General features: G+C 57.0%; 7 protein-coding genes across 7 annotated transcripts; 6 read left to right on the top strand and 1 right to left on the bottom strand.

The window, feature by feature from the left end:
* Positions 1 to 472: 472 nt before the first annotated feature.
* Positions 473 to 1,116, bottom strand: B0T26DRAFT_653250 (PLAC8 family-domain-containing protein; the record flags this gene model as incomplete). The annotated part of the gene is made up of 2 exons (XM_060438440.1): positions 473 to 748; positions 841 to 1,116. 2 exons carry the CDS (start codon positions 1,114 to 1,116, stop codon positions 473 to 475), a joined length of 552 nt encoding a protein of 183 aa, XP_060292653.1.
* B0T26DRAFT_721251 (uncharacterized protein) lies at positions 841 to 1,695 on the top strand. The gene is made up of 2 exons (XM_060442533.1): positions 841 to 1,154; positions 1,238 to 1,695. Exons 1-2 carry the CDS (start codon positions 1,129 to 1,131, stop codon positions 1,689 to 1,691), a joined length of 480 nt encoding a protein of 159 aa, XP_060292652.1. The 5' UTR covers positions 841 to 1,128; the 3' UTR covers positions 1,692 to 1,695.
* Positions 1,696 to 3,120: 1,425 nt separating this feature from the next.
* Positions 3,121 to 5,605, top strand: B0T26DRAFT_678784 (uncharacterized protein; the record flags this gene model as incomplete). The annotated part of the gene is made up of 3 exons (XM_060440273.1): positions 3,121 to 3,534; positions 3,610 to 5,004; positions 5,045 to 5,605. The coding sequence occupies 3 exons, from the start codon at positions 3,121 to 3,123 to the stop codon at positions 5,603 to 5,605; spliced, it is 2,370 nt and encodes a 789-aa protein (XP_060292651.1).
* Positions 5,606 to 8,353: 2,748 nt separating this feature from the next.
* Positions 8,354 to 10,800, top strand: B0T26DRAFT_805084 (uncharacterized protein; the record flags this gene model as incomplete). Its single annotated transcript, XM_060447149.1, has 5 exons — positions 8,354 to 8,413; positions 8,471 to 8,683; positions 8,861 to 9,103; positions 9,308 to 10,111; positions 10,177 to 10,800. 5 exons carry the CDS (start codon positions 8,354 to 8,356, stop codon positions 10,798 to 10,800), a joined length of 1,944 nt encoding a protein of 647 aa, XP_060292650.1.
* A 1,589-nt stretch (positions 10,801 to 12,389) lies between these two features.
* B0T26DRAFT_678782 (uncharacterized protein) lies at positions 12,390 to 12,955 on the top strand (the record flags this gene model as incomplete). The annotated part of the gene is made up of 3 exons (XM_060440272.1): positions 12,390 to 12,392; positions 12,445 to 12,622; positions 12,684 to 12,955. 3 exons carry the CDS (start codon positions 12,390 to 12,392, stop codon positions 12,953 to 12,955), a joined length of 453 nt encoding a protein of 150 aa, XP_060292649.1.
* Positions 12,956 to 14,212: 1,257 nt separating this feature from the next.
* B0T26DRAFT_623533 (putative vacuolar segregation protein) lies at positions 14,213 to 16,459 on the top strand (the record flags this gene model as incomplete). Its single annotated transcript, XM_060436121.1, has 7 exons — positions 14,213 to 14,746; positions 14,806 to 14,922; positions 14,979 to 15,168; positions 15,225 to 15,650; positions 15,715 to 15,916; positions 15,963 to 16,029; positions 16,100 to 16,459. Coding segments are annotated over 7 exons (1,896 nt in total), but the record flags the coding sequence as incomplete, so codon positions are not given.
* A 1,784-nt stretch (positions 16,460 to 18,243) lies between these two features.
* On the top strand, positions 18,244 to 20,688 carry B0T26DRAFT_785305 (uncharacterized protein; the record flags this gene model as incomplete). Its single annotated transcript, XM_060446772.1, has 1 exon — positions 18,244 to 20,688. A coding segment is annotated over one exon (2,031 nt), but the record flags the coding sequence as incomplete, so codon positions are not given.
* Positions 20,689 to 20,713: the final 25 nt, after the last annotated feature.

Raw genomic sequence — 20,713 nt, 5'->3', positions numbered from 1 at the left:
AGGTCGGCCGGCACAGAGTCTGCCGGGACGCCAAATGCCACACTGCCCACCGCACCGTAGCAAAACGCGGCGCGCAGCACACCTAAACGCATGAACACATGCACACTGCTAGGGAAAGCTTGAGATGCGCAGGAAACGAATGCGAAGAGATACCGTTTCTTGTGGTTTCTTGTGGTGGCAAAAGTCCGTTTCTTGTGGTGGTAAAAGTTTTAATGACATGGGTTTTGAACTGCTGCTGTTTGCTACTTGGAATTGCAATGGCCCAGAAACTCCAGGAAAATAGCACGAGGTATCATTTCGAGAACTGACAAGATTCGCGGGTATTACACACTTCAAACAGCACAAAAACACGATGCAACATGCGGCTAGCTCTCCAAGCCCGAGATTCCGTCCGGCTGTTATACCCATCCCATCGCATCCCAGCTCGCCCTATCCGAGTGAAAGTGCACGATGACTTTGAGTGGACACCGCTCTAGTTCTTGACCTCGGCGGGCGCGGGGTACTCCATGCCGGCGGCCGGGGCGACGTACTGCTGCTGGACGCCCTGGGGCCCGGCGGGGACCTCGGAGGCGCGGAAGGCGGCCTCCTTGTCGACCTGGACGAGGTCGCACAGCGCGCAGCAGCAGGCCGTCGCGATGTCGGTCAGGCAGTTGCCCTGCAGGTTGTACTTGGCGCGGATGTCGGCGCGCTGCATGGCCATGGGGATCCAGTGCGCGCCGAAGCAGCCGGCGCCGCAGAACAGGAGGCACTGTTTGTTGCAACACGCTTGGTTAGCTAGGAGGTACGCAGTGGTGATAAAACACGGGGATGGCATTGTCTGCGCTCTGTTGATGTACGCACCGAGGTGTTGATGGGCTCATAGCCCTCGAGGCTGCCGTCCTTGCGCAGGCGGTGGTGGGTGCGGCCGAAGGTGACGCAGGGCAGGCAGTACGTCAGCAGGCACGTGTCGATGGGCGTGAGACACGCGAAGAAAGAGTTGTGCCATGGTGCGGCGGTGGGGGGCGATTTCGAGTTGATGTGCTCGCTGGGGCGCGCGAGCACGTCGTTGAAGCGAGTCTTCCAATCTTCGACATCGTGGTCGTTGATGGGGCTGGGCTTTGCGGGTGCGGCGGCCATTGTGTTGTTGGAATGGGGGTATCACAAAAAGGGACGAGCTAAACAAGTTGTGGGTGGATTGCGACAAAAATTAAGGTTAATAAAAAGAAGGACAAGAAGCGACGGCGGCGATGGACTCAACTCAACCAAAGAACAGACGAGACGGGCGAGAGAAGGAGGGCCGGGAAGTGCGGGAAACATGCATTTATATCACAAAGGCAGCAAGCACCGCGCCAGAGCAAGCACCAGCACAGCACAGCACAGCACACCCTCCCGCATGCGGATTCGTGGTTGCCTCTCAGCTCTGTTTGGTCTGTTTCCCCAAACGGCCAGCGCCAAGGGCGTGCAGCAAAGGACTGACGTGTGGAGATGAGGGCCGGTGTGGGCATGGGTCTTGGCGCAGTGGTTGCTCGGATTGTCCAGGGTCCTCCCCAATGGCCCCAGTTTGCGGGTCGCAGTGCGTTGCAGCGCTTGTCCTGACGCGGACTAGCCCGGCAGGGGCTTCTCAGCCCTCTCGCTTGGCCCCGCAAGGGGTCGTCGGGGTTCGCCCAGTGTCAGCGGAATATGCCAGCCCGCTTTCGGGGTTTGTGTGCTGATCCTGGCCTGATTCTGCTTGGGTCCGTCACGCGCAGCAACAGTCACACGGCGACCTCTCATTTGCTTTTGGCCGCCGGAAATACGTGCAGCCGTGCCTCTTCCTTTCCGGGGCCGTGCCTATACGAGATGTTTGCACAAGACTCCGTGGAGGTCGGGCACATTTGGCACAAAGTTCAATGCATGCATTCTGTCGCTGGCCAGAAAGGAACCGTTCGAGGACTGCAGGACTATAAAAAGTGTGCGTGTCATGTTCCACCTAGAGGAAGCCGGATTTTTCTTGTTTTCTTGGATTGTGGGCATTGTTGTTCACTGCCGATTGAATTTGTTGTCAATTAGCCAACTGGTGCTCGGCCCGGGTCTTTGTCGACCGTTGGTTGGGTGGCCTTGTTTTCGGCCGTTGATGTCTCTTCGTCATGAGGCTCCTTTTAGAGTTCTATCGTGGGAGGGTTGTTGAGGATGTTTGTATGGCTTGAACTTACCACAACGTCTCGCTAATTGGCTTACACCATTTAGACCTTTACCTTGGCTTAGTTGGTGCTGCCGTGGTCTTATCGTGAATTGTTGCATGCACGTGTTTGGCGTTGCACATTGCAGAAAATGAAACACGTCATCAAGTTGTGGAAATCGGTTTGTTCTTGAGCAAGCTCGCTACATGTTTGTATACAGGAAACCGATATTGCCGCATTCTCCTATAAGTCCTACGTCGAGGATGTGTCAGCACCTGTTGTTGGTTCCTTGATCAATAGACGTTGCTGCCCCGAAACTGTACTGAGTGCCTCTCTACGATATGGTGGGCTACTGGGTCCCGCAACGTCCTCCATGAAGTACTCTCAAAGTTAATACCCTACGGCTGTTTTCAGAGGTTGATGAAACTAAACTGCTAAATTTTGACGGCTTTTTGAAACCGCAAACTGCTTTCGTGCCGTAACCTTCTGTCTAGCTAGGACTGGTATATGATCAGGCTTCCTCCCCAGCAGCAATGCTCCCATGGTTGCTGAGCAGAGTCTCAGAGAGTCGGCCTCACAACAAAGCTTCTTCAACAGAACAGTACCATGGTGTCGATATCTAGTCTCCCGGCGAACAGCCGGCCTTCTTTCCCCCCTCCTGACGCGAACATGCGGCAAGTGGTGAGAACAGCCAGCCTGTTCGGCGGGGACTGGGCTCCTGTCCCCAGCCCAACAGGCCTGTTCCAATCACAGCTGCTTGATCAGATCCTCTCGCGCCTGACTCTTCACGATATAGATATGGAATCTGAACCTACGGCACTTCCCTATCGCCTGCAAGATAGCAACCGGCCTGGTACCAATCAACACTACCAGCCACCCCTCAACACCAACAGCCACCCCTCAACACCACCAGCCGCCCCTCAACACCATCCACCGCTCTCTATCACCTCTCACGGCCACGACACTTGGCCTGCCCTCAACAATGGACCCATTGGGGTTATTGCCAGCTGAGCTGGTGTCCCTGCCCATGAAACGCATAGGGGGACTGCACCCCAGGATATGGATGCGGGTCTTCGAGTACCTAGTCCCGGAGCCCGTTCACAGCGACCCCGGATATTTGAACATGGACCAGAGCAGCCGCTCCGCTGCGGGCGAGTGGCAAGACTTCTTCGAAGACCGGGAGGACCTCAGGAGCCTGTGCCTGGTTAACAAACACTTTGACCAAATGGCCCGCCCGCTCCTCATGCGGAACGTGTTTATCAGCAACGAATATGCCACCCTCGGGCGCCTGCTAGAGCTCCTAGTTTCCAGGCCGGAGCTCGTCAAGTACATCCGCAGTTTCCAGACCGACGTGTCGGACAACAAAAGCGAATACCAGTTCGAGTTCGAAGGCTGGGTGAGGAATATAGCCGCGAGCTTCACAAACCTGGAGGCGTCAAACATGACCGTCAAGCATGCTGAGGTAGCCTAGTGGTTTCTGAGGCGGAGGCTGCTCCTGACCGCGAAGAACTTGATGCGCGTCACGCTCATGGGGGTCTTGGCCATGGCCGAGAACGTCGAGACGCTGTCCCTGCGCTTTGCCCACCCGTTCGACACGTACTCGGAAGGGTTGTGGAAGTGGTTCATCAACTACGACGAAGTACTCACGTCGCAGCTGGCGCCGCGCTTTTCGCCCGCGGCGCTGACCAAGATCAACGTCGAGTACGGCTTCTTCCCGCGCGGCGGCAGCGTCGTCACCTTCGACCAGTTCTCCCGCATAGAGGAGACGAAATTCACCCACCTGCTCACCGACTGGGGCGCGGCCATGCCAAACACGGTCTTCTCCCGCATCCTGTGCATGCCAAGGAACATCCTGCGGCTCAACGCCATGGAGCACGTCGACATGGCGACCTTCCTCGACGGGCTGAAGCGGCTCCCGTCGTTTGCGCCCCTGACCAAACACCTCGACGGGCTGGCGCGCATCGGGTCCATGGCCAAGCACCTGGCCACCAAGTACCTCGCGGCCGACGCCCAGCGCGACCTCGCCAAGCTGCTCAAGCTGATCGAGAGGCAGCGCTCTCGCGGGCGCCCCATCGTCAAGGCCAAGCGGTGGACGGTGGATCTTGTGGACCTGCCCATCAACGTCGATCTGCCGTGGAATAAAATGATCGGCGAGGACCTGCTCGAGCTTAACATGATCGCCCGGCAGGGGTACCTGCAGTACTCGCCCGGCGACCTGGTGGTCGCCCTGGCCCGGGTGCGCTTCTACGGCCTCTTCGTGCCGACCACCTACAGCGACACGCTCGAGGGCTACCACGAGCACGTCCGCCTCGGCCTGGGCCCCAGCTTCGAGCTGTACGGCCCCGAGCTGCAGACGCCCGGCCTGGAGTGCCCGAGGCTGCGCGAGGCGACGCTGAGCATCGACCGGTTCCTGGGGCTGTTCCGCCACTTCGGGGCCGTGTGGCGCGACTACGCGCGCTACCACGGCAGCACCCCCGGCGGCCCGCCCACCAACTGGTCCGCGGACCCCAGCACCCCGGCCCTCAGCACCGGCCAGCCCACGGACCGCGACCCGCTGCCCATCCTGCTGCAGTCGTACAGCGACCTGCTGCCGGCGTCGCTCGAGCAGCTGACGCTGGTCGGCTGGATGGCGGCGCCGGCTACCGCGCACGCGCGCATCGAGGCGCGGCGACGTGCAGGCCACCACGCGCTGCTCGAGATGCCGCCCGAGAGGGGCCCCGTGCACTGCACCATCGGGCTGCTACTCGTGGCGCTGGCGCCGTACATGCGGGACTGGATGCCGCGGCTGAAGAAGATGGTGCTCCGGTTCGAGGGCTGGGGCTCGCCGCGCGACGACGCGTGGTGGCGCGAGTTCTGCCACCTGGACGTCGCGCCTCAGCAGAGACTGCCGCCCGCGGTATTTCCAGATGCCCGAGGTGCCGCGGGGCGTGTTTGACGCGGTCAAGAAGCCCCTCGACACGCTGATCGACGCCTACAAAGCTGTGGACATGGAGGTCGCCTTTTTAGTTGCGGGCGATTGGTACTGCGACGGCATAATGAACGAGGATCATCCAGACCACGATGACGACTGTCACATGAATTCGCGGTTTAGAGACGACGAGGGTGACGGAGATGGCGGCGACGGTGATGGCGGCGACGGTGATTGCGGCGGCGATGATTGCAGCGGCGATGATGGCGGCAGCGATGATGGCGGCGGCGATGATGGCGGCGATGCCGATCCAGCCGAGGGCTCGAACAAGCCCGCCAAGGCTACTGATCCCACGAAAAAGGATCCGGCCGAGGGCTCGAAAGAGCCAGCCACAGCCCAGGACCAGGAGGATCCCACGGAAGAGGAAGAGGAGGTGGATCCGGCCGCTGACTGCAATCTGGCGTACGAGGGCGACGAGGGCGACTGGTCGGAGCACGATGTTGTGATGCACAATATGTGCAGAAACAAGAGGCGGAAGAAGGATGATGAATTCTGCTAGCTAGGTTGTGGTGCCTGTTTCCATGTAGGCTAAATTATGGATCCACTTCTATGCTTATATAAGCATAACACACGAGGACGGCGACGAGCCCTGGCCAGATGTCTGGAAAGAGGACGATCCGGTCGCCTCGGTCAATAACCCGATAGATCTACCCGCCGGGCCAGTGCGGCGGCCAAGAGAAGAGGATCGATCCCCTGGGCCTCGATAGCGAGTAATTGTCGGCCAGTGAATATCGCCAGTGCGGGGGCGAGTCAGAGTGGATGGTAAATATTTATGAATTGGAGATGATTTTTCGTTTGGAATTTGGATTGGAAACGACTTGGGATACGGGGTGTTTATGTTTTTGGTTTGGTATAGGGTACATGATACTGGCGCATGGCATGGCATGGGTATGATGATATGATACGATGGTACGGAAGTGCCTTTCAAAAGTTTTGCGCAATGCCAAGCCAGCCACACCCCTTTAGCTGAATGATCAGCGACCACACCACATCTGGTTTGGCCACGTAATCTTACCCCTCAACCCCGCTTCCACAGCTCAACAGTCAACACAACGATCAAGATGTCGCCAAATACAGATATTTCCATGCGTGCGCTTATAGTTACCCTCAAATCTCCTATTGTGGGCCTTTCTTCGGCCGATGTCTTTGCACAAACCGGGGTTTCCGTTAGTACCGTCAATCGAATATATGCCAGGGCTATTGAGCGTGGATTTGATCCAAATATACGGCCCTTAATTATTAAGGATGAATGGGTTGAAGATGCCCCTCGCTCTGGCCGTCCACGAAAACACACCCCCGAAAATACCGAGAAGGTTATCGCCAAGGTTCGCAAAGATCGATATGGCCGTGAGAAATCCTGTGCTGATCTGGCCGGTGAGCTCAGTACCGAGGGCCTCGACATCTCAGCTATCACAATCTGGAGGATCCTCAAATTAGCAGGATTCAACAAAACGAAGCCAACGAGGAAGCCTGGATTGACGAAGAAGATGAAGGAGGAACGACTGAAGTGGTGTCTTGATCATAAAGATTGGACTTTAGAAGATTGGAAACGTGTTATTTGGTCTGATGAAACTTCTATTGTATTACTTCATCGCCGAGGAGGATATCGTATTTGGAGGAAAGCTGATGAGCGTTTTCTTAAAAGCTGTATTCGTGAACGGTGGAAAGGATATTCGGAGTTTATGTTTTGGGGTTGCTTTTCGTACGATCAAAAGGGGCCTTGCCATTGTTGGCTTCCGGAAACAAAGGCTGAAAAGGAGCAAGCTGAGAAGGATCTTGAGGAATGGAATAAGGAGTTGGAACCAATAATGCGTGAAGAGTGGGAGTTGGATACCAAAATGGGAAGGCTCTCTTTGGTTACGAAACGAGGCAGAAAACCACAATGGCGATGGAACAAAGCGAACGGCAAACTCGTACGAGAATCCAAGGGAGGCATCGACTGGTATCGCTATCAAACCAAGATCCTTATACCAAAGCTTATCCCTTTCGCCAAAAGCTGTGGGCCGAATACGCTTGTTCAGGAGGATAAGGCTGGCGCACACGCTCATCGCGCTCAACAGCGTATATACGATATCCATCAGGTACTCCGCCTCCTCTGGCCAGGTAACTCACCTGATCTTAATATGATAGAGCCTTGTTGGTTCTGGATGAAGAGAGAAACAACCAAAAAGGGAGCCCCAAAAAGCAGGGCTGAGGCTATTCGAGCATGGGAACATTGCTGGAACGAAAAACTTACTCAGCAGCGTATTCAAGCCTGGATTGAAAGGATTGTTGAGCATATACAACAGGTAATAAAGTGCGAAGGAGGTAACGAGTATCGAGAGGGCCGGAAAAGAATAAGGAGCTAGGGGGCCAAGATGGCCAGGGTCGTATGTAATTAAAGAGGGTGGCTTTCTTGGCACTGCGCAAAACTTTTGAAAGGCACCTCCGTATTCGCGAACTGAAAAACTGTCGATAGAACGGGTTGTTTTTTTCAAGTTCCCAGCCGAAGGCCAGAAGCTACGAATGCCGGATCAATCTCCCAATGTGGGGTCAACCCTAACCCTACACTAACTCCCCTGGCGGGCTTTCAGAACACGGTGCTGCACGTTCCGGGAAAGGCGTCCTCCCCCACCTCTCCTCATTAGGTTTAGCGCGGCCCTTCCATTAACCCCACGACTCTATTTCCTTCCGCCCAAAGATAAATAAGAATCTCTCCTCCCGGCGTCTCTTTCTGGTATTCTTGACCTTTTGTCCTTCTCTCATATTCTTCGCAATTACACCAGCATGCAAAAACGCGGTGGCCGCACTTGATCCTTCATTTCGGCTACGTCTCCATTCGTCCTCGTTCCCACTCATACGCCCTCGCCACATCGATCGCGCCGTCGTTGCCCTCCATCCTCACCAATCCAGCGCACCTCGGCGCGCTACTTATCGTTTTTCGGAATCTCGCGACATTTGCCATTTTATTTCGATGCTCGCTCGACTCTGCCCTTTGCTAGCCTACGCTGAGCGGCGAGGCTTGCCGTGTTGAGCCTTACGCCTAGGCAAACGTAGCGGCGGCGTCGGGAGAGGATGCATGTGCGAGCGAGGATGCAAGCAACCAGTGATCCGCCACACTAGCTTTTCGCCGGCCAGCTGGAGCAGGTCCTGTCGTAGTTTCCAGTACATGGTATAGAAGCGCCGATACATCGCTGTCAAGCTTGTTCGTATCGACCATGCTAATTCCCTGGATCCTGCTATCCACGCCGCGATCAGCACTGCCAGAATGACAGCGGTCGAGAACGACTGTAATGACGAGTTCCTTCTTGACCATCTCTTGGAGCAGGTAGGCAACCTCCACGTCCCGGACGTAACGGCCTCAGGCACAAGCGATGTCTTTTAGCATGAGAGCCTCGTCGATACCGTCGTCGCCCTTCAGGTCACCAAAAATCGTCTTGACACGTATCCCATGTCCCGAGTGGTACAGGTAGACAAGGTCCTTCGGCTAGGCTTCTTGGACACCTGCTGGAGAACCCTGATCATGTTTTCATATGTGGGCCGTTGGGATTTGTCCTCTCTCGGCGCCCTACTATCGTCGTCGCCTAGTGTCGTAGCCGTGAGTCGGTATATATGAGAGTCCTGGACTCCCAACCAGTCGCGGAGGTATTCGTAGACCTGGTTAACATCCTCTACAGAGCCCGAGCTGTTATTCTGTGGCATGGACCTGGGGCTACTGTACGAATTCGCAAGCATTCTTGAAGAAAATCCAGAGAACGATACTGCGCAAGTCAAGCTACTCAGCAATGTGTACTACTTCATATTCTCTCGGGCTGGAGCAATGGGGGACATTCGGAAAGCAATCGACAGAGCCGAGGAAGCAATGGAAGCTACGCGCACCGATGACCCCGCCTACGCGTCCTGCCTGAGGAATCTTATTGTGATATTGATAAAGAAATACGAGTGTACGAGTTCGCTCGCCTACGGTGGCTCCGCTCGGCGGCCGACTGTGCCCTGCAGCCCAACCTCAACCTCGAAGGTTTGCGCAGCCGGCTACACAAAAAGTTTGACAGAGGCTGCGGTACAAGAAGGTTGGGGCTTTGACTCATAAAGTATCCAGCTAGACCGCCATAGGTGGCCGGATTTTGCTTTAAATACCTTTCGTTCCCCCATCTCCTTACCAAATCTCCTCTATATCCTCACCAAATCTCCTCTTGCCGCAAGAAACACGTCTCTCAAATAGCCCTCCGAAGGACTGCACAGAGTGGCCAAAAGCAACAAGGTCTTGAACGTGTCGTCCCTTATCGGCCTCTCTGTTACTCCCTCCGGATCGGGCAGCCTCGCCCCCTCCACGCCAGGAAGCAAACGCAAGATTTCACCGTCGGCCGAGACGTCCTCGCCAAAGCATATCTCGGTCCTAGTTACCCCAAGCAAGCAGCCATCCAACGTCTCCCCGGGTGCAGCATTCTCCACCCAACCCCTTTTTGCCCCCAAGCAGCTTTTTCCACATGGCGAGGCAAAGATAGCCCGGCAATACACGCATAGTCATCCGCCACCACCACCATGGAGGCAAGATGGAGAAAAAGATGCCATTTGGCACAAGAAGCACGTCTTGCTCCTATATAACTTGCGAGACCTCAGCATCAACATTCACACGGAAGAAATACAGAAGCTACTCTGTAGCATCTTCCCCGGGGCCTATAACGTCGCCAGGGCCCGGTCCCATCTCATCTTTCAGCTCAGTAGGTGGCCCAGCCCCCCCTGGCCACTTACGGTCGGCGGCTTGCCTATCACACTTGTGATTAGGGACGTTTTGACTGCGGAGGGTCGCGCCTTCATATTCCCGAGGCAAATCTTTGGGAACGGTAGCATCCCGATCTGCTCTGAAGCCCATTATACTAACGCGGCCACGTTCTCCGACGCACTTCTCTGCCGGCTGAGGTCTGATATCAATGCCTACTTCCTCAAGCACGCGCCTCCGGGTGTCCGCATGCTGGAATTAATTCACACGTGCGAACGCGCTTTCTACGTCGTCCTGGACGATCATGTAAAGATACCAGCCAAGTGGATGCCAGGCAAGATTGCCAACCGGTTCGTCGGGTATATCCACAGCCAGGAGCTCCGCCAGCCGTCTTCTCCACCACATCGGGCGTGTTAGTGCAGAACGCCGCCGGGGATACCTTCATGACGAGCGCTTCGCACGGGATCGGAGAGGGCGGGACAGTGTGGCATGCCGACCGCCCTGACCGCACAATTAGCGAGACCGTGGTTGAGATCCCCTTTACCGACGTCAGCCTACTCAAGCTCAAGGACGATGTCGTATTTGTTAATAAGATCTTTGAGACGGATGCCGGCGCGGTGCCCCAGTTTACTCGCCTGAAGACTTCGACTGATGAGCTATCGTACGGTTCCCTATGCTACCTCAACAGCCCATATACCGGCAATATGGACGCGGTCTTAGTGGCCAATTCAATACGATATTTTGAAACCTCCCCGTATCTTACCGAGAGTCAGCTAGCTTATAATCTCTACAACTGGTCATACACGGGCCAGAAAGAGGGCAACGAGGGCAAGTTTCAACCTCCAGACGGCACGTGCGGCTCGGTTATTTGGAATGACGAGGGCGTCATTACGGGCTTCTATCATTATCACATTGAAGATGGGCCGTGGGCTGGGTTTGCGCTTTCTGCGAGTGCCAGTGCTGTGGTAGATGCGGGATACAGTCTGGCCAAGTAATAAGACACTTGATCTCGGGGGTGGTCGTGAGATGGGTCTTGGGGAGCGGCAAGGGCCGTCTTGTGTCTCGTGAGTCGTTGCTAGCAAGGACGCGGCCATGTTTGAGCAGAGCGACTCTCCTTATCTGATGTACATAGCTTCATACATGGGATCCCCGGGCAGTGTCTCTACATTTATACCTGTCAATCTTTATATTTACAGAATCACGGGCTTCCTCGGGACTGACTACCAGGTCAAGGTACGTCGCCCCAGCAGCCTGGAACACGATCCTGCGGGTCGGGTTGCCTTGGGCTGGTCGGGTTGCCTTGGGCTGGTCGGAGGGCGCCGGGGCTGTGCTTCGTAGAGGAGAAAGTCGTCAAATTCGGCGGCCACAACACCGCTTTCTCTATTTTAGGTGTATGATGGCATGCGTATGGTATGATACGATGGTATGATGGCAATGATATGGCACGAGCGTGATGGGGGCATATCAGTGGCAAATCATTTTGTTCAAGGCTATGGCCCTACATAAAGATCTTGATATGGTCAAATTGAGACTGCATTAGCAACAAAGGGGAGGGCACTTGTCTGAACTGCATTGTTGAACTCTTGTAAAGAATCGGGCACAGTATTTTCTGCAGAGATTACTCTGGGCCAGTTCTACTGAAATCTGCGTAGATCCCTTGCTGCTAGCCTTGGCGCATGCAAGCGGACAACCGAAAAACTAACTGATTATTATCTCAATCCCACCCTCTGATTAGCCATACCACCGCGATGCACCTAATACACCTAAACTACCTCTTAACCTCTCTGGCCACCCACATGCCTGCCTCCACCGTTGATGTAGTGTTGGTGTTGGTTCTTGTTGAACCCGGCTGCACGGATGCCAAGCGCTGGGCCAGCTTGGCGCAGCCATGTTTACTGGGTCAGGGGAAGCTGGACTCGGGGTCGGGGTACGGCGATGATTTGATGGGTCTTGCATTGTAGACGGGCTCTCACATGCACGTTTTGAAATCATATGACTTGGCATTGAACTTGGTTGCGCGCGGCTCGCACTTCTAATCACAACTTTTTCGAGGTTGTAGGTTTGTGTTTTGCCAAGCTAGTCAAAATTACACCGTTCCCAACTTCGGCATCCGGTATGATTTCGGAAGAGAATTCCAGCAGCAAGCCAGGCCAAGGCCGTGTTTCGTTTGCTTGGCCCGCGTTCGGAGCCGCATTGTCGGGGCTTACGTGAACGCACATGAAGCAGGCCGTGGGCCGCCAGCCGCCAAGCCGGGATGACGGGCTGGGCAGAGCACGTCGGATGACTGATGACGCCAGACTCGGGATGGGTCCGTGTGTTTGAGCGCAAAACAAGCATAAGCTGAGCTCCGGCCCGGCTGCGGCCGCCGTCTGCCGACGAACACCCGGAACGCAAATCCCCGCGACCATGCCTTCCTTTAGCATGAGATGGTTTGGAAGGCCCTGTGTGACAGACGTATAAGTATGGGCCGATCTTCCGGCTTGATTATCGTCTCGGCATCCAGATCGACATCACCGCCGCACATAACCGGCCAACCACAACAACAATAACCCCTTTTCCAGGCTCAAAACCACGCCTGTTAAGAATGGTACGTGACTCTTCTCCTGGCCAGATAGGCACTGACAATCCGATCTCTGCAGAAACTTGTCCGACTTGCCACGGCCTCTGTGTGTCTCTTTCTTGGCCTGGCCGCCAGCTCACCTGTGCAGGCTGTGCGGGAAGACGATCTGGTACTAGTCAAGCGTGCCGGAGCGCCCGCAATCCACTTCCAGTCGTTCGGCTCGGGCGCGTGCGACCCCAAGACGCTGAACTTTGACAGTGATTACTGAGCCCTCCCCCCTCTAGTCTTTGCTAGCCAAAATTCTGACGAGACCTGCAGAAACGGTCAACGACGGGGCGTGCACCAACCTGCCGCAGGGCAACTACGGCGGCATCGCCACGACGGGCGAAGAGAAGTGCGTGTTCCGGTTCTACTCGGGCGCCAACTGCACGTCGCAGTACGTCAGCTGGGCCGTCGAGCAGCTGCAGACGACACAGTGCATCCCCATCGCCAACGACGAGTCGCACTTCACCCTCGGCCCCGGCGCCAAGAGCTTCTGCATCACCTGCGCCCAGAACTTTGCCGTGCTTGGAGCTGCGCACACCCCGTAGTGTGGTGTCTGCTGTTTTCCGTTTGGTACATGAGTAATCAGGGCGATGCAGAGCTGAGCGAGCTTGTTGGGCTTTTGTGAGCATTTTCATGGAGTTGGGAGGCATGCATGGCGAAATCATGGGGGGACAGGCTCGAAAAAGGGAGCTCAACAAGGGGCTCAACATGGACGGAATAGACCTTGCATTGCAACGGCGTTCTTTATGGCATGGGGACAGGAAGGGACAGGAGGGAGGTATTCATTTATTTTTGCACGTCCTTTCTACGCGCACTCTCTTTGGGATACACTCGTTCTGGACACACTCGTTTTGCACACATTCTTTAGACACACTCCTCACTCATTTGGATCCACTCGTTTTTGACATAATCTTTTTGACATAATACTTTGGACTCTTTTGGGCCACTCTTTTGGGCACACCCTTTTGGGCACACTCTTTAGGCACACCCTTTTGGGCACACTCTTTTGGGCACACTCCTTTGGCACACTCTTTTGGCACACTCCTTTGGGTACATTCCATTTCCTTTGGATTATTTCCAGGCTGGAGAGTCGCTAGTTACTGAATATCCGACGTCGATTTATTTTAGAAAAGTAACCAATTAAACTTGTTTTCATACCAGACCATGTTGGTGGGTGTTCAGCTGTTGTTAAAATCTACGAGCTAAATCTACCGCAGCAAAACCGACTAGCCAAGCCGTGGAACAGGCGGGACAAACAACAACGCCTGATTGGCGCGCATAAAGATTTCTAGACAATATATACGCGAATCACGGGCGGTCCCCGATCGGGACGGCAGGCCCAAAACGTTAACGAGCGGCGGATATTGCGGAGGCCAAGCCTTAGGGCAGCCGTCAGGGTAGCTCCCGCAACTCTGGCTAATATAATCAAGAACCAGGAACACCGAGGCACTTGAGACGGAGTAATGTTTGTGCTCGAGTTACGGCGCCGCCCTTGCGCGCTATAGCCTATACTCGCCGGCTTAGCAGGGTGGTGGGTGGCAGCGTAAATTCGTACCGGCCCCACGTGCTAATAGCGGCGTTTGTTATTATTCCGGTGGGATGGAGGGCGAAGTGTGTATTTCAACCTCGGAGCTGCACGTCGTCAGAACTCAGAACTGGGTCAGCGTACCGTGTGTAACTGGTGACACTTCTTAAAGTTTCCTGGTTGTGTCTGCCAAACAACAACGTTTCCTGGTTGTGTCTGCCAAACAACAATGATCTCTTCTGTTGCGGTACTGGCAGCGGCGGCGGCAGCGGCTTCGCTCTCGGCGGGCGCGGCAACGCTGCGCATCAACGTCGGGGCGGCGGCGGGCGCAGCCAGTAGCGCAACCATGTACGGCATCATGTTCGAGGACATCAACTTCTCGGGCGACGGCGGGCTGTACGCCGAGCTGATCCGCAACCGCGCCTTCCAGGGCGCGTCGACGTCGGTGAGCCCGTGGACCGCCGTCGGCGGCGCGCGCCTGTCCCTGTCCACTACCCAGCCGCTGTCGTCGGCTCTGCCCAAGGCGCTGGCTGTGGCCAGCGGGTCGGGCGCCGTCGGCTTCGCCAACCCGGGCTACTGGGGCTTCGACGTCAAGGTCCAGCCGTATACGGGGTCCTTCTACGTGCTCGGCGACTACGCCGGCAACTTCACGGCGTCGTTCCAATCGATCGGGTCCAAAGAAACACTGGGTAGTGTTGACGTCGTGTCGGCTGCCACGTCGGCCGGCTGGGTGCAGCACAGCTTCACGCTGGTCCCGACCAAGGCGGCGGCAAACTCCAACAACACCTTCAGCATCACGTACAATGCGTCGGTATGGCAGGCGCCGAAATAAACCTCGGGGGTGCATCAGACGTGCTGACGGGTGAACAGGGCGTCAAGGGCGGCTCGCTGAGCTTCAATCTCGTCAGCCTCTTTCCGCCGACGTACAAGAACCGGCCCAACGGGCTGCGCAAGGACCTGATGGAGGCGCTGGCGGAGATGAAGCCGGTAAAGTGCACACGCCATCAAGCTGACGTCCCCCGTCGCTAACACTAGGGCAACAGTCGATTCTCCGGTTCCCCGGCGGCAACAACCTCGAGGGCGAAGCGCCGCCCAACTACTGGAAGTGGCAGAACACCGTCGGACCGCTCAAGGACCGGCCCGGCCGCATGGGCACGTGGTCCTACCAGAATACGGACGGGCTGGGGCTGGTCGAGTACATGCAGTGGTGTGAGGACCTGGGCATGGAGCCGCGTGAGTTTGGCTCCAACCCCCTTTTCCCCTGCTCATACAGAACTGACAACGGCCAGTCCTCGCCACATGGGCCGGGCTGTACCTGGGCGGCTCGCTGACACCGCAGAGCGGGCTGCAGCCGTACGTGGACGACTTCCTCGACGAGCTCGAGTTTCTGATGGGCGACGCGGCCACGACCAAGTACGGGGCGCAGCGGGCGTCCATCTTGGGGCACGCGCGGCCGTGGCGCGTCAACTTTGTCGAGATCGGCAACGAGGACAACCTCAATGGCGGCCCGGCCTCGTACACGGCCTACCGCTTCCCCATGTTTTACAATGCCATCAAGGCTAAGTACCCCAACATGACTGTCGTCGCCAGCATGGAGACCAAGTCGCTGCCCGGCGACGCCGCGCAGGACTACCACACGTACTCGCAGCCCAAGTCCATGATCGGCGACTTTGCCAAGTTTGACCGCTACGACCGCAAGCACAAGGTCATTGTCGGTGTGTTTTTCTCGTCCCTCCTGTTCGTATGTAAACAAGTCTAACAAGGTTGGCGAGCCAACAGGCGAGTACGCCAACATCAACCGGGACTCGGCGTCCAACATGTGGAGCAACCGGCCGCTGTATCCGTTCTGGAAGGGGTCCGTTTCAGAGGCGGTGCTGGCCATTGGCGCCGAGCGCAACGGCGACGTCGTCATCGGGCTGACGTACGCGCCGCTGTTCTGCAACCTCAACAGCCACCAGTGGACGCCGGATCTGATTGGCGAGTTGCACCCGACTGACCGCAGTTATCTAGCAAGTTGCTGACGCTAGTGACTGGACAGCGTACACGGCCGACCCCGCGCAGACGGTCAAGAGCACCAGCCACGCCGTCATCAAGGTCCGTCCCTCCTTCGATGCCACTCCAAGCCCACTGCTCAAGTCCACTGCTAGTATTAACGCCCCGTCAGCTCCTCTCCAGCGTACGCATCACACACCTCCTGTCCATGACCGGCGACCCACCCAAGCCCGTATACTACGTGGCAGGCCTCAACGCTGCAACGGGATCGCGCGTCGTCAAGACAGCCGTGTACGGCAGCCCGAGCGAAGCGGCCGTGTCCATGACGGTGGCATTTGCTGGCGACGCCGTGGCCGCCGGCGCCGCGGCCACGCTCACCGTGCTCACGGCGCCCGGTGGCGAGAATAGCAGCAATGCCGTCGGAAGCATCGCTGCCGTCAAGACCGAGACGACGACGCTCACTGCTGGTGCTGGTGGTGTTTTCACGTACTCCCTGCCCGACCTCAGCGTTTCTGTGCTCGAGGTCAAGGGTGTGCCGGGGAGCTAGTCGCTTGGATGGAAATGTGTATGCATTTGTGGTTCGTAAATATGCTAAATAGTTCGAGAGAAAAGTATTCCCGACCCGTGTAGGTATATCCGCAACATCGTGACTGTCACGGTTCATAGGATTTTAAAGGACAAATGTTAATAATGTACCGTATTCATTTAGTGTAAAACTAAGCTAAAGAAAAAAGAAAGAAAGAAAGAAAGAAAGAAAGATCGCAGGAGCTGCGATCGGTGGAAAAGGTTTGTGGGCGAAGTTTGCACGTGACCCACATGCTAACCTAATTGGGCTCTTTCCATGAAAGAAGGTTTGCAGGCGAAGTTAACACGTGACCCACAAGCTAAGCCTAATTGGGTTTCTTGGAAGATGACGTAACACGGCTAGCGACAATGAACTCACAATGCGCTGTGCCGTGACAGTGACCCGCAGAAAGGCCTGCTATAACACCAAGGACGTCGGAAACTCACCTCCTAGCTGGTTCAGTCTGAAGCCAAGAGCGAGACGGGCTCCAATGGAGAGCTGTCAAGAGCGATCATTACGCTGTTGAAGACCCTGTGTATAGATAAGGTACTTACGTACTGTAAGGGTGGGATCAGACTGAATATAGAATGCCACAACTCAGATTCACCGTTTCACTTAGATTCACCGTTTCACTTGACTGGGATACTTGAGGCAGGTTTAATTCATGGTTCCCTATTCCTAGCCAATTAAATCCGATTTTTCAGTACTGAAAGCCGTCTCACTAGTCCCGTCTCACTAGTCCGTCCGCTATCTCGTCCTCATCCGCTCGCCATTCCCTTCCCCTCAACCCCAGCCGAGCTGCTGAGACAACACCACACCTCAGCGACCTCTCAACTCCAACTCGTCCGTCCACTCCACACATCACCCCACACCCTTCTCCGCCCAAAATACCCCCAGCACCTCCTTCTCATTCCCCTCTTCCCAGGCCTCTCAGCTCCTCGTCGACCACCCCGTCACCTAGTCCCAACCAATCCGCGCTTAACATGCCCTCGATCAAGCCTTCCCCTCCAGACCCCTTCTTCCAATACCCCTCTGCCGTTACCAGCTCCTCCTCTATAAAAATCGTTACTACCTTTTTCTTTTCGCCCATAACACCTCTTGCACCTCTCCAGCAATCTCCCCGCCCGACTCCTCCTCGCTAGCCGTCTCAAATGACACCTTCCCCGCCAATAACTCTTCCGCCCTCTTCCACCCGCTTCACCAGACTCCTCTTCACGCAGCCTCTTCCAGCCACAGCACCGACAGCTCCTCTGCCCTCAACCTCTCCGCCAGACTCTTCCTCGTCAGCAGTCTCCAGCAGCCTCTCTCGCCACCTCCCCAACAGCCTCTCTCGCCACCTACCCAACAGCCTCAGCCTCACGGAGCCTCTTCCTCGCCACACCCCTTCCACAACTCCTCCTCGCTCGCCCTTCCACAACTCCTCGCTCATCCTTCCACCAGACTCTCCACCCAGCCTCTTGCGCGCGCACCTCTTTTTTCCATCGCCACCAACTTCTAACAAACCCCTCCTCGTTAACACCTTTTCATTTTCGTCCTTAATCGCTCCTCGCCATCATTTCTCTCCCGTCCGTGCGTCTTCGATAACCCTCCTCTTCCATATGACCGTCGTTACTACCTTTTCTTTTTCTTCCTCATGTTCGTCGCCAACACCTCTCCGCCCGCGCTCATCTCCCGACCCATCGTCACCCAGTCTCTGCCGTCCGTACCTCTTCATCCCCCTCCTCTTCTAGGCCACAGCCGTCGTCAATCCTCATCTTTTTCTCAACCTTTCGTGCGTAACCCTTCCGAACCCTGATTCTCGGCCCCAGCTTCTCTTTCTCTGCAACCACACCTCTTTCCCAACTCCTTCCCACCTCTTCCTCAGACTCTCCTTCCCACTTCCTCAGACTCTCCTCCGTCCTCTTCAGACCGCAACCGTCGTCGATACTTTTTTTTCACTTTTCGTTCAAACCCCTTCCAGCTCCACACTTCACCACCGCTGTTCTCCCAGTCCCCCACCGCATCTCCTTCCATCCCGTCAATCAAGCGCCGCGCGAGCTCTCGCCGACCTCGTCCTCGAACATAATCATGACCATCCACGACTCGATATCGCCACCGTCATCCTCATCGACAATCGCATCCTCCTTGTTGATAATCTGCCACTCCTCGTCGCCTTCACCGTCACCCTCCTCTTCACCCCCCTCAGCCTTGACAGCCGGCGCCGCCGTCTCGTCGCCCTCCTCGTCGCTGCTCCACTCGAGCACCTCGACCAGCACCTCGACCTCCTCGCCATCGACGGTAACAGTCCCCGCGGCCACCTTCACCCACGGCTCGCCGCCGTCGTCCATGTCGGCGACGTGCTCCCACGGCTTGATCTCGACCTCGAAGCACGGCGGCCAGCACTCGCACTTCCAGAACGGCAGCAGCCGCTCGAGTGCCTCGCACTCGAATGCGGCCGCGTCGTATGCCCCCTCGTCTTTATCGTCCGCCTTGGCTTTGCCCTTGTCCGCCTTGCTGCTCGCCATGCGCACGCCCTTCTTCTTTTTCTTGATTTTCTTGTCGCTGTCCACTGTCTTCTTCTCCTCCTGCGCCTCGTCCTGAGTCTTCTGCTTCTTCTCCTTCTTGGGCGGCGTCGGCTTCTTCGCCTTCATCTCGTACCACGGCCACATGCGGCCCTCGCGCCCCTGCGCGACAGAGTTCAGCGTGATGTCTGCCTCGACCTTCTTCGTCTCTACTACTCCAACTTTTCCTCCTCCTGCTGCTGCTGCTGCTACCCCATCAAAAATCACGACGTCGCGCGCCGCGCGGCCGGGCGCCTGCGCGTCGCGCCACCGGTCAGACGGCAGCGCGACGCCCGACACGGCCAGCTCCTCGCCCGTGTCCATCTGCAGGTCGGGCCGCTTGCCGGGCTTGCCGTGGACCGCCGTCTTCTTCGTCTCGTCCGCTCGTGTTGGGGCCAGTTTGCTGTCGGCGCCTCGCGGTATAGTGAGCCCACCGCCAGCCTTGGGACGCCAGCCGGCCCCGCTCGCGTAGCGGTTCTGCTGCTGCAGCTGCTCGTGGATGTTGTCCCACTTGCCGCCGCGGAAGGCGCGGCGGTGGGGACGCGCGCGCGCGAACACGGACGCCGACGACTTGTTGCCCTTGTCGCGCAGCTGGATGCGGCGGTGCAGGCTGCGCGGCTGCGCGGCCAGCTGCTGCGTGAACGAGCACGTCTTCTTAAGCACCCACGGCCGGCAGCAGCGGAACGGCCGCACGTGCGGGTTGTCGGGCAGCGCGCAGATGTGCTCGGGCCGGTACGCGCGGTAGCCGTTGCGCAGCTGCCGCCGCACGATGAGCCCGTTCCGCGTGTCGGCTGGGAGTTGCTGCTTCTTCCTCTCGCGGTGCCCCGCCCACGCCGGGCTGCGCGGCGGCAGCGTCATCTTCCTCGGCGCCGCATAGGGTGTCGGGGGCCGCCGCGGCTTTCCGCCGGGAAGGGTCGGCGATTTCAGCATCTTCAGTGCGCTCAGGGGCATTTTCGTCGTCGCCGGTGTCGCCGTCGGTGTCGCCGTCGGTGTTCCCTTGGGCGTCTTGGGGCGCTGATGCTGGCTGGCGGCGTGGTGCGGCGACTTCAGCATCTTCATTGTGATCTGGGACAGCGAGACTTGCGGCATGTCGGCCGCCGTCGGCGACGCCCGCGGGGTCCTCGGGGGCTGGCCGCCGGCGTGGTGGTGCGGCACCTGGAGCATCGTCGTGGAGATGGGAGGGAGCACTCGGGATTTGTCGGTAGCGCGCATTTTGGAGTCGAAAGGCCGAACCAGCAGTGAAAAGGGGGCGCGCGAGAACGAAAATATCCACGATTATTAAGTATTAGATATACAATTCAATTGGCAGCGCAAGGGGTGTCCGGCACCCGTTGCCAAGTGGTGGTTGTGTTGCTGCGTGGCTGTGCGTGCGAGAGTGTCTGTCTGTGCAAGCCAAAATACCAGCTGGGTGACGTTGATTGCTTTATACCGAACGAGCCCGGAGGCCGTGTGGAGTTTGCTGCCGGCGAAAACGCGTAAACGAAATTGTATGATGGTCGGACAATGAGGTGGGTGATGTGCACAGGCATGACTGGCCGCCTGTAAGGGCCCCGGTTGAGCTGCCCCGGAGCTGCCATAGGATGACGGCAAAGGCGCTGCCTGGTTCGACAGAATCCGGGCCGCCGCCACTCGGGCCCGGCCTGCGTGGAGCCTGTCTGGCAGGGCTGCAAATGTGGCCGCC

This window comes from Lasiosphaeria miniovina (assembly GCF_030549165.1).
Source record: "Lasiosphaeria miniovina strain SMH2392-1A chromosome Unknown B0T26scaffold_6, whole genome shotgun sequence".
NCBI lineage: Eukaryota > Fungi > Ascomycota > Sordariomycetes > Sordariales > Lasiosphaeriaceae > Lasiosphaeria > Lasiosphaeria miniovina.
The sequence above is the reverse complement of the archived record's forward strand: the minus strand, read 5'-3'. Positions and strand labels throughout refer to the sequence as shown.